Genomic DNA, 12005 nt, shown 5'->3' with positions numbered 1-12005 from the left:
CGACCTGCAAATTAGGGGCATAATACTATAAATAAGACTTTGCCAGTGTGGTTCTTTATCACAACTGATCAAGATGGCAAAAGATTATCTGCTGCGAGGGCCATCCAATTGATTTTGGAAGAGAGAGGAGCTTCGGATGATGATGTTGACAAAGAGGTTTCAGAATATTTCACATTTCTGAAAATTCAGAGTCTGACAGTGACTTTGAAGAAGAGGATGAGGTTGAGCACCATTTAGTAACAAAACAAAGACGAGTACCCCATCTGCAGCCAGCTCCAGGACCAGAACAAGCCCACCAGACAGCAAGTGAAGAAATATGGATGTCAATAACTGGTGACATTGAATGGTCTTCTTGCCCAAGAAATGAGCCACCCTGCAGAGCTGTTACTGTGATAAGCCAGGGCCAACACGGCTGGCAGTTACTCATGTGCAGGACATCAAGTCTTCATTTGAGCTTTTCATCCCAGATTCCATCCAGAAAATTATTCTGGATTGCAGTAATCTAGAAGGAAGGTGTGTTTTTGGAGAGAGGTGGAAGGAGATGGACCAAATTCATCTAAGAACCCCAAAGGCCTACTTTGGGGTTCTTATCCTTGCAGGAGTTTTCAGGTCCAAAGGGGAATCGACAGAATCCCTGTGGGATGCAGAAACCGGCAAGAACCTTTCCGTGCATCAATGTCTCTGGAAAACTTCCACAAAATTTCCAGGATTATCCGTTTTGATAACCGAGACGACAGACTAGCTCGACGGCAGAGAGACAAGCTAGCTGCCATCAGGACAGTGTGGGATAAGTGTGGGCACCACCTCCCCCTGTTTTACAACCCTGGGCCTAATGTCACCATTGATGAGCAGCTGATCCCATTTAGTTGTGAAACAATATGTTTCACGTGTAAATGTGTTGTCTTTCCACTCACTCCACTTGATTATAACTGATTTATTTTTTTATTATAACATTTTATTTAAAAAAAAAACAAAAAAACAAAACAAAAAACGAGCACATTAATTCATAAATGTGATCTAACAAAGGTAAAGGGAAAAAATTAACTGTTTGCTGTTCATATGGCTTGTAATTGGGATGAAGTAAACATCTGTTGAGTAATTTAACATAAAATTGTTTGATAGTGATAGTTTGGAAAGCCAAAACTCTAGCAGGCAAAAACAATGCAACAGCGCCATCTAGTGATTGCTCAGGTTAACAGCACAGTAAAGCGATCACATTCAAAAAGTCCTCCAACCTACACAATGACACAAACTCACTGGCCACTTCTTTAGGTACACCTGTTCCACTTCTCATCAATGCAAGTCTCTCATCAGCCAATCACATGGCAGCTCATGGCATTTATGCAACTGAACATAAGATGACTCTGCTGTTATTGTCAGACACGAGTTTGACCACAGTGAAACAGGGACAGTCTACTCAGATACACCTCCTGAAAGCTCTCATTACTGCTGTATATTAATAACTGTTCACATTTACTCTGCGCTATTTTAGGAGTAACCTGTGTAACTAAGCAGTCATACGTACAGTAAGACACCCACATGAACCCTGGCAGGTGTCCTGCTGATGACACTGAACACAAACCAAGACTTTTGTTTGTTCTGCACATTCCTGTAAAAAGTGAGACGTTCACTTTTTGTAATTACAGCTTGATGTTTGTTGTTTCGTTGAGTGGCAGCAGGATGTGACTTTTTTTATTATAGTTCATGATTCCATTTGAAGTGTAAATGAGTAATTTCACTCTTATTTAAAGTAGCTTGAACAAACTCCATCAGGGTAGTTTACATCTTAGCAAACGCTCCAAGCTCACAGACCCTTCTCTGCCTTTGCGCTCTCTGTAGTGTTTGTGGTAAAGATATAATATAATAAAAACATTATTAATGACAATAAGGCAGCAATTAATGAATATGTCCACTTCCTCCTCTTCCACTGATACTCTTCCTGCAGCTTTCTGTGGTTTGCTTTCACCTCCTCCAGGTTCTGTTTTTGCTCCTGATGAAATCGCTCCCAGATCTCCTTTCTTTCTTTTTCCCAAGCCTCTCGCTCTTTCTTCATCTCTCTCCTGTGCTGCTCCAGCTTCCTCTCAGCTGCTTCCTTTTGTTCTCTTTCTGACTGAACTCTCACTTCTTCTTGTTTTTTCTGTCTCCTCGTCTCCTCCTCTCGTTCTCTCTTTCTCTCTTTGCGCTCCTTGTTGATGGATTCGTCTTTATCCTTCAGCTGCTTTGCTCTCAGTTTTCTCTCCTCTTCAATCTGTCCTGTCTGCTCACTGATTTTCATGCGCAGACCTTTTAACTCTTTCTCTTTTTTCTTGAGGTCCTCGTCTCTCCTCTTCATCTCTTCATCCTTCTCTTTCAAAACTCTCTCCACGTCTATCTGTGGGACTTCCTTTGTGTCGTCACTCATCTCACTGATTTTACGTTCTCTCGCTCTGCTCTGTTTTCCATCAGCACCTTCCACCTCACTCCTCTGTTCAGCTGGAAGCTTCCTCACCATCTCAGTCAGACCCTTGATGACTGTGTCCTTGGAGAAGCACCCGAACTCTTTAACTGTCATCTTTTCCACAGTATCTAACAGCTGTGGGATCTGCTGTTTGTCTTTGATGTTGAGAACAACTGATCTTCCTCCAAATCTCTCACAGAGCTCCTGGATGTCCTTGTTTTCTTTTACAAAGTTACCAACAGCTGGATCTGTAGGATCTGAGTCCACAGTGAACAGAATCATGGTGAAGTCATTGACCCGAGAGCTGAATGTGTCCTGGATGGTCTCTAACTCTCCCTTGTCTTCATCAGTGAGGGAATCTACAGGTAGGACCAGGATGAAGGCATGGACACCCTCAGGATCACAGAGGGAGATACACCTGAGTGATTCCTCCATCACTGCCTCCTGAGGTTTTCCATACAAGGCAGGCAGCTCCACCAGGGAAACCCAACGTCCACACACCTCTCCCTGATGTTTAACACACTCTGATGAGTTGGAGGCTGAATGAAGCTCAGTCTGACCTAAAATGGCCTTGGCTGCTGACGTCTTCCCTGCTCCTCTCCTCCCACACAGAACCAGGTTTAAAACACACTTTGGTCTCATGAATAATCCGCCCTCCTCATCCTCAAATACATCACAGCTCAGACGATCTTCATTTATCTCCTTTGCTGTTTGAACCAAACGTGTTAACAGCTCTGAACGTTCAAAGCTCTTCTGCCACAGGTATCTGTAGCTGCACATTCTGATCATTTCTTTTAGCGGTGGATGAGTCACACAGTTTTCAAATGAACTCTCTTCTCTGGATGTTGACATGAAAATTAGTGAATGGTCAAATGATCGATCACTGAACAGTTGAAGGACTCTGCAGAGCCTCTGTTTTTGCTCCTCAGTGAAGTCTTCAGGCTGTAGAAGCAGCAGGAACACATGAGGTCCAGGATCAGAGAGCCTCACACACGTTTCTACATGTTCCTTCAATTTGTCCTCAGAGATGTTTGGAAGCAGCAGATCTGGGGTGTTGATGAGAACTAGGTTCTTCTCCTTCAGTGGTCTACTTGTCTCACAGCAGTCCGGCTCCTCGGTGCTGAACTCAGTCTCTCCCAGTATGAAGTTCCCCACGTCTCTCCTCAAAGAACAGCTGTTCCCCAGCAGAACAACCCTCAGCTCAGACACTGAAAAGATAAAAACTAAATTAGATCTACACATCAGGCATTCACAGAAATTAAATTGTTGACATGCAGTGAGGAAAACAGAGGCTTTTATGCTTTCTCCTGTGAGGATGGGGACACTTAACTTCAGTCTACATCTAAACTAATGCATGGCCTGAGTCAGGTGTTCCTCCTTTCCTTTCGTAATGCTATGATTCCTGTTTAATGAAGCTGATGTTTCATGAGGTGTTTCTCTGAGTGGGTTGTGTGCTAGTGCAGAGGCTAAAGACAAAGTGAATTTTCTACAGAATGTGTCAGGCATTATCGATGTCATGAGTTCCAGTTACATGGTAACTCTAAAATTTATGAAACTACGTAGAGTCCACTGATTATGTTGGAACGTGACAGGAAAAAGCTGCAACAATGCAGCAATAGATTCAGAAAAAGGTTCAAATGGAAAAAGCTGGATCACAAAGACTAAAGGCTAAAGCTACACTGACACCTGATTGTGGGGGTCAGCCAGGCAGATACAGGACTGTGTGAGGAACATGATTTGGACAGATGAAGATCAGATGATGGAGAAAGTTTGGAAAATTCTACGGATCTAACAGAGCAGGGGGCACGGATAGAAAGAAGTCAATGTGAGAGTCTGAACTTTGCATCCTGAATGGTAAAATAACCGTAAACACCATAACTGCAGCTTAACTCACTGGACGGTTTTATGTTGGGATTGCTGCTGCTGTGTCTGAGGGGTTGAAGGTTTCCTGTAATAAAACAAAACAATGATGATGTCACACACAGACACACTGGTTCATAAATAACTACCATCGTCACATGAGACCTCTTTCTAGTGAAGCTTTTCTTTGTGTCAGTATTTGATCCTGTGTTTGATGCCTTGACTCATATGTGGTGGCTTTTTTTCCTTTCTCAGTATTAGATGTTAGCAGTGCTCTGTAAATCGCTTACATTTGGTCTCAAACATTTAGGCTTTCTCCAGCTAAAAAAAAACATTCTAATTATCAAGGCAATATGAATGAACACATTTAAACTTTCCCAACTTGTTATCAGGGTCCCTCGGTTGATGATCCAGAGTTTTGAGTTTTTGTGGAATCATAGTTCTTGTGGATTTGACAATGTTATTTTCACCCATCCATCTTCTTCCGCTTTATCCGGGGCTGGGTTGCGGGGGCAGCAGCCTAAACAGAGAGGCCCAGACCTCCCTCTCCCCAGCCACCTCCTCCAGCTTATCCAGGCGTTCCCAGGCCAGCCGAGAGATATAATCTCTCCAGCGTGTCCTGGGTCTGCCCCGGGGCCTCCTCCCGGTGGGTCATGTCCAGAACACCTCACCCAGGAGGTGCCCAGGGGGCATCCTTGTCAGATGCCCGAACCACCTCAGCTGGCTCCTTTCGATGTGGAGCAGCAGCCGCTCTACTCTGAGCCCCTCCTGGATGGCCGAACTTCTCACCCTATCTCTATGGGAGAGGCCAACCACCCTTTGGAGGAAGCTCATTTCTGCTGCTTGTATCCGCGATCTCGTTCTTTCGGTCACTACCCACAGCTCGTGACCATAGGTGAGGGTAGGGACGTAGATCGACCAGGAACTCGAAAGCTTCACTTTTACGCTCAACTCTCTTTTCACCACGACGGACCGGTGCAGCGTCCGCATCACTGCATCCGCAGCACCAATCCGTCTGTCGATCTCCGGCTCTCTTCTCCCATCACTCGTGAACAAGACCCCGAGATACTTGACCTCCTGCAGTTGTGGCAGGAACTCATCCTCAACCCAGACTGGGCACTATACCCTTTTCCAGCTGAGAACCATGGCCTCAGATTTGAAGGTGCTGATTCTCATTCCCGCTGCTTCACATTTGGCTGCAAACCATTCCAGTGCGAGCTGGAGGGCCTCACCCGATGAAGCCAACAGAGCCACATCATCTGCAGATGATGTGGCTACCCCTAGCAATTCTGTCCATAAGAATTATGAACAGAATCGGTGACAAAGGGCAGCCCTGGCGGAGTCCATCACCCACCGAAAATTAGTCTGACTTATTGCTGACTATGTGGACCAAGCTCTTGCAATGGTTGTACACTCAACAAAAATATAAACGCAACACCTTTGTTACTGCTCCCATTCCCCATGGGATGGACGTAGAGACCTAAAATTCATTCCAGATACACAATATAACCATCCCTCCCAAACAGTGGTCACAAATCAGTCCAAATGTGTGGTAGTGGGCACATCTGCTATATTGAGATAATCCATCCCACCTCACAGGTGTGCCACATCAGGATGCTGATCTGACATCATGAGTAGTGCACAGGTGTACCTCAGACTGCCCACAACAAAAGGCCACCCTGGAATGTGCAGTTTTGTCTCACAGCAAAATGCCACAGATGCCACAAGCAATGAGGGAGCGTGCAATTGGCATGCCGACAGCAGGAATGTCAACCAGATCTGTCGCCCGTGCATTGAATGTTCATTTCTCAACCATAAGCCGTCTCCACAGGCGTTTCAGAGAATATGGCAGCACATCCAACCGGCCTCACAACCGCAGACCTCGTGTAACCACACCAGCCCAGGACCTCCACATCCAGCAGGTTCACCTCCAAGATCGTCTGAGACCAGCCACCCAGACAGCTGCTGGAACAATTGGTTTGCACAACCAAACAATTTCTGCACAAACTGTCAGAAACCGTCTCAGGGATGCTCAACTGCATGCCCGTCGTCCTCATCGGGGTCTTGACCTGACTCCAGCTCTTCGCCGTAACAGACTTGTGTGGGCAAATGCTCACATTCGATGGTGTCTGGCACGTTGGAGAGGTGTGCGCTTCACGGATGAATCATGGTTCACATTGTTCAGGGCAGATGGCAGCTGAGAATGTCCCAGTTCTTGCATGGCCAGCATACTCACCGGACATGTCACCCATTGAGCATGTTCGGGATGTGCTTGACCGGCGTATACGACAGCGTGTACCAGTTCCCACGAATATCCAACAACCTCGCACAGCCATTGAAGTGGAGTGGACCAACATTCCACAGGCCACAATTGACAATCTGATAGACTCCATGCGACGATGTGTTGCACTGCATGAGGCAAATGGTGGTCACACCAGATACTGACCGGTTCTGGGTCCCCAGACCCCCAATAGCGCAAAAAACTGCACAATCCAGGGTGGCCTTTTGTTGTGGGCAGTCTGAGGTACACCTGTGCACTACTCATGATGTCAGATCAGCATCCTGATGTGGCACACCTGTGAGGTGGGATGGATTATCTCAATATAGCAGATGTGCCCACTACCACACATTTGGACTGATTTGTGACCACTGTTTGGGAGGGGTGGTTATATTGTGTATCTGGAATGAATTTTAGGTCTCTACGTTCATCCCATGGGGAATGGGAGCAGTAACAAAGGTGTTGCGTTTATATTTTTGTTGAGTGTATAAGGATCGAGTGGCCCGTAGCAATGGGCCAGACACCCCATACTCCCGAAAAACCTCACACAGGACACTCCGAGGGACACGGTCAAATGCCTTCTCCGGGTCCACAAAACACATTTAGACTGGTTGGGAAAACTCCCATGCACCCTCGAGTATTCTCGAGAGGGTAAAGAGCTAATCCAGTGTTCCACCATCAGGACAAAAACTGCATTGTTCCTCCTGTATCCAAGGTTCAACTAACAGACAAATTCTCCTTTAAAGCGACCTGGCATAGAATTTCAGAATACTTTATTGATCCCTAGGTTCCCGGGGATGCTGAGGAGTGTGATTCCCCCTATAGTTGGAACACACCATCTGTTCCCCTTCTAAAAGATGGGAACCACAACCCTCACAATAAATGTATAGTGAGGGTCCGCCAGTTCTGTCCAGCATCTTCCCCCGCCACCTGATCCGACTCACCACCAGGTGGTGATCAGTTGACAGCTCAGCCCATCTCTTTACCCGAGTGTCCAGAACATATGGCCACAGGTCTGGTGATACAATTACAAAATCGTTCATCAACCTGTGACCTAGGGTATCCTGGTGCCATGTGCTTATTGACACCCTTATGTTCGTACATGGTGTTAAATATGGACAAAATGTGATTTGCACAGAATTCCAACAACAAAAAACCACTCGGGTTCAGATCCGGGAAGCCGTTCCTCCCAATCAGGGCCCTCCGGGTTTCACTGTTGTTGCCCACGTGAGCGTTAAAGTCTCCCAGTAAGACAACAGAGTCCCCACATGGAGCACCCTCAAGCACTCTGCCTAAGCAACTCTGAACCGTCGCATAAGCGCAGACGACAGTCAGGACACATTCCCTGACCCGAAGGCGCAGGGAACAAACCCTCTCATCCACTGGGAACAACCCCAATGCACAGGCAGCAAGCCGAGGGGATACTAGAATACCCACCACAGCCCGCCGCCTCTCACCAGGGCCAACTCCAGACTGAGAAAAAGTCCAACCCCTCTCCAGGAGACTGGTTCCAGAGCCCAAGCCGTGTGTTGAGGTGAGCCCGACTATATTTAGACGATACCTCTCAACCTCACGCAGTAACTCAGGCTCCTCTCCCACCAGGGAGGTGACATTCCATGTTGTGGTAGCCGGGGATCGGTCTGCCAGTTCCTCCACTCCTGGCTGCTGCCTGACACACATTGTACCCAACCACTATGGCGCCCCCTGCAGGTGGTGAGCCTACAGGAGAATGGGCCCAAGTCCCTTTTTCAGGCTGTGCCCGGCCGAGCCCCTGGACTAAGGCCCGGCTACCAGATGCTGGCCCTCGGGCATTTTATTTTCCTAAAATGGTTAATCATGCTTCCCTGTGTTCTTGACTTTTATTATTATTATTATTATTATTATTATTATTGTAGCATGCTCCTTTAATATTGGTGTTCTATGGCCTAGTATTGGTGTCTTTAATCTTTAGTTACTGATGACCTTGGTTTGATAGACTTCCTAGTGTTTCCTTTCTGTGCCCTCCGTCTTCATGGTTTTCCTTCTGTCAAGTTCATATGCTGAGTCCTTGCTTCAATATTTATTTCCGGTTTTATTTTGGTAATTCCTGCTTCATGTGTTCAGTGTCCAGTTTTATTTCCCTCAGTCTTGTTCTCCTTTGAGTTTTAGTTGTGCTCACTTGGCTTGTCCAACCTCCCTAATTACTCTTAGTGTGTTTATAGCCCTTATCTCTCCTTAACCCTTGGCCACATCAAACTGTTTGCCTGCTGCCATGATCTTAGTCCCTTGTGTTCCATGAATTTTTTACACCTTTAATGAAAGGTTGTTTTAAGCTTCAAGTCTGCCTGTCAGTCTGCACTGGGGTCATAATTCTTCCCAACTACAACACTTGTGACTGTTGTTAACTTTATTAAGATCCAGAGTTCTGGGGACTTGGAGTTTCGTGTTCACTTAACTACAATATTGACATTGACAATAAAATTGTTGCCCCAGAGGCACGCTTTCAAAAATAAAGCGTTTATTTGGCATTTTCAGACTTTTCAATTTAATTCAATTTAAATAGCACCAAATCACAACAACAGTCACCTCAAGACGCTCTATAGTGTAAGGTAAAGATCCTATAATAATACAAACTGGAGACCTTTCATGTGTTAGGCAATCATTCTAACCCTACACTATGGAAAAAAAATTTAACTTTGTTTTTACAAAGCAAGTATCAAAGGAATGCTGGATAAATAAAAAGAAGAGGACACAGCTCAAGGTTAGCTGATGCACTGTTCATTTCTATACTGTAGGTTTAGCATGCACACCTTACAAAAGGTCCCAGTTCCAACAAGGAGGCAACACAATCCCAACCTTGTGCAGTGCACAAGCTAGTACACTGCACCTGTTGCTCCAAACTCTGGTTACACAGGTAGGTTTCATCTGATGCAAAAATCGATGCCAAATCAAATATGCAGTTCCTTCATTTTGAAATACACGCCACTGAAGCTGAGAGCTGGAGAAAGCCAGATGTATTTATTATAGAGTAACAGAACACTTTCCTACTGAGAAACAAGGCCTACACATGTGATTAGAGGTAACGAACACAACATCAGACACTGATGCGGTGAATATACGCACAGTGAGAAACATTACATCATCCAGGCTGACTCTGGATGGGTCTGCATCACTCACTCACTCACCTGTTTCTGCAGTTGCCATTTTGCCGCTCTGCTGGAAACAGACGAGATGAGCAGATATTTATTAACTCATCTGGAGACAAACTGTCGGGTTTAAGAACCTGAGGAGAGAAAAGTTCAAAATGTTAATTTGTTAATGCGTCGAACTCACAAACACAACACCTCATGTTGTATCTTCAGAAAGCAGTCGAGCTGCAGGTGACTTCCACCTCTGTATCATATGGAGTGAAAACTTGAAGTAATTTATTCACAAGGTATAAAGTCTATTTACATCTGAGCTGTAAAAGTGAATCTGAACACCAGGTTGTAGAAATCACAGCAGATGGTGCTTCAAATATGCTGCTGCACACAAGCAGCCTTCACACAAACACAGCATCATTGTTAAGGACAGACCCTGAAGCACCAGTTTATAACTGTTGTTCTGTGAGAGTAGTGTGAGCTTATTGTTGTGTAATTATGCATATCGCTTCATGATGTGTTTTAAAGCAGGTTGTTTTTACTTGTACTTTTATATCATGTAAAGGTGGCCAAGTGTGCATACAGGTTATAATTATACAGGACTGCTTCTCACAGTACTCTTTTATATGAACATTTATTTTTTCTCTGAAACTTTATTTCTAACCTGTGTGTGAGCCCTGCCTGATGTGATTCCTGTGGGGAGGCATCGGACAACCCCACGATCTGCCAAGCCAAACAGGTGGAGCGACCCTGTGGTGACCCCACTGAGCCAAAAGCAGCTGTTTACAGTCAGAGCTTCATCAGTCTGTTTATTTTATTCAGTAGTCACATTTGAAAAATATATTAACAGACAAAAGTAAAACAGAACTTAGTTATATAGAAAAAATAAATAATAAATTGATTATCGCAGGTAAAAATGGACAATAATGTTTAAGTATACATGTTAATAAAGTTCAAGAAAAAAAAAGCCTTGGCTCCTCCTACTCTAATACCTAAAATGGTGTCGGAGGCCTAGTTAACAGAGATATTTATCTCAGTTTAATCCTTGAGTCGCATCATTTCAGAGAGATTATACAGCAGATTATAGAGAGAGCAGATTAAGGTCCATGAACCATATCAGGACCACCAAACACGGTCCAAGCTGGTTCTACAGCCTCTGATCCAAAGAACACAGCCCACAGAACAGGCCTGTATCAGGACACAGTGACAGACTTTACTTTTCCTGATTCCTGATCAAACCTTTCACAACAGCACTGCACTCCTCAGCTTTAACTTTAACCAGGTTTAAACGACAAAGAGCGAGCAGAGAAGTGAAAGCAAGTGTTCTTGTGTTATGGCGCTCCATTTCCGCGTCTTCACATCGCACCTCGGCTGCGTTACTGTCACAGAGATATGATGTAATCATAAGGTGAGCAGTTTTTCTGTATTTTATCCCGTTTTTTAATTAAGTCACCGGTTCAATCTTACTTTCACACAGATTTACAGACAAAAATACGACATGAACTATATCGTTTACTTCCGGTCCAAATGTTCCGCGTTTATTACCTGAACCGAAAATTCACCTCGAGGTCACAGAAAGTTTCTCACAGTTAAAGTCTGACGGCGGGTCTGAGCCTGCTTCTCTGTGCTGTCTGTGATAAATGTTACCTGGATGAAGCCGCTGTCACGCAGGTTCAGAGCTGCAGGATTGAAGTTTCTACGGTTCAGGTTCATGTGACGTCAGAGGACACGCCCACCCGCAGGAGAAAAAAGAGAAGTGCGTCACTGCGCGCTCAGATGTGTGCTTACTCTGTCCGTGTAAAAACTCTCCATCAGATGATTTCTCTCTGATGAAGAACAGATGTTCAGGAAATCTGTCACACATGTTCATACTTCAGCATTTACTGAACAGAAAGCGTTTTTTTTTTAGGTGACACACCTGATGTGTCCTCTGTCTGAGCTCCTCCCATCTCCTCAAGCACAACAGCCACCAACAAGAGGAAGAGGGAGGAAGACGTGCGGAGGTGTGAGCAGCACAGCACGCTGCAGGAAAAGAGGATGGAGGAAAAGATGTAGCAGGATGCAGCGGCTCTCAGATTTAAATCATCTGTGACACTTCCAGGTGTTGATGATGAGCAAAACAAAAAAGACACGAGTGAAAGTTTACCAAAGAAATGCAGTGAAGTGAGGAGAACCGCGAGCTTAAAGAAACCATTAGATCAGGAACATTTGATGAATCTGCATTTGAAAAGGATGAAGATGAAGTCGAGGCAGTGATAGGAGTGCCCACATCATTACAAGTAGTTTTAACATGTTTGGTGTCTTTTCTGCA

At 45.0% G+C, this 12005-nt stretch overlaps 1 protein-coding gene across 2 annotated transcripts; it reads right to left on the bottom strand.

Annotated features, from left to right (window-relative positions):
• Positions 1–1100: 1100 nt before the first annotated feature.
• Positions 1101–11425, bottom strand: LOC113034392 (GTPase IMAP family member 8-like). 2 transcript variants are annotated; one of them, XM_026188915.1, is made up of 4 exons: positions 11240–11425; positions 9740–9837; positions 4332–4385; positions 1101–3645 (listed from the first exon to the last, which is right to left on the bottom strand). In XM_026188915.1, exons 2-4 carry the CDS (start codon positions 9756–9758, stop codon positions 1805–1807), a joined length of 1914 nt encoding a protein of 637 aa, XP_026044700.1. In that variant the 5' UTR covers positions 9759–9837; positions 11240–11425; the 3' UTR covers positions 1101–1804. The 2 variants fall into 2 exon arrangements, with proteins under 2 accessions (XP_026044700.1, XP_026044699.1); XM_026188914.1 differs by having other exon boundaries at positions 11342–11421.
• Between the last annotated feature and the right edge of the window lie 580 nt (positions 11426–12005).

This window comes from Astatotilapia calliptera, chromosome 12, assembly GCF_900246225.1.
Source record: "Astatotilapia calliptera chromosome 12, fAstCal1.2, whole genome shotgun sequence".
NCBI classification, from domain to species: domain Eukaryota; kingdom Metazoa; phylum Chordata; class Actinopteri; order Cichliformes; family Cichlidae; genus Astatotilapia; species Astatotilapia calliptera.
The sequence above is the reverse complement of the archived record's forward strand: the minus strand, read 5'-3'. Positions and strand labels throughout refer to the sequence as shown.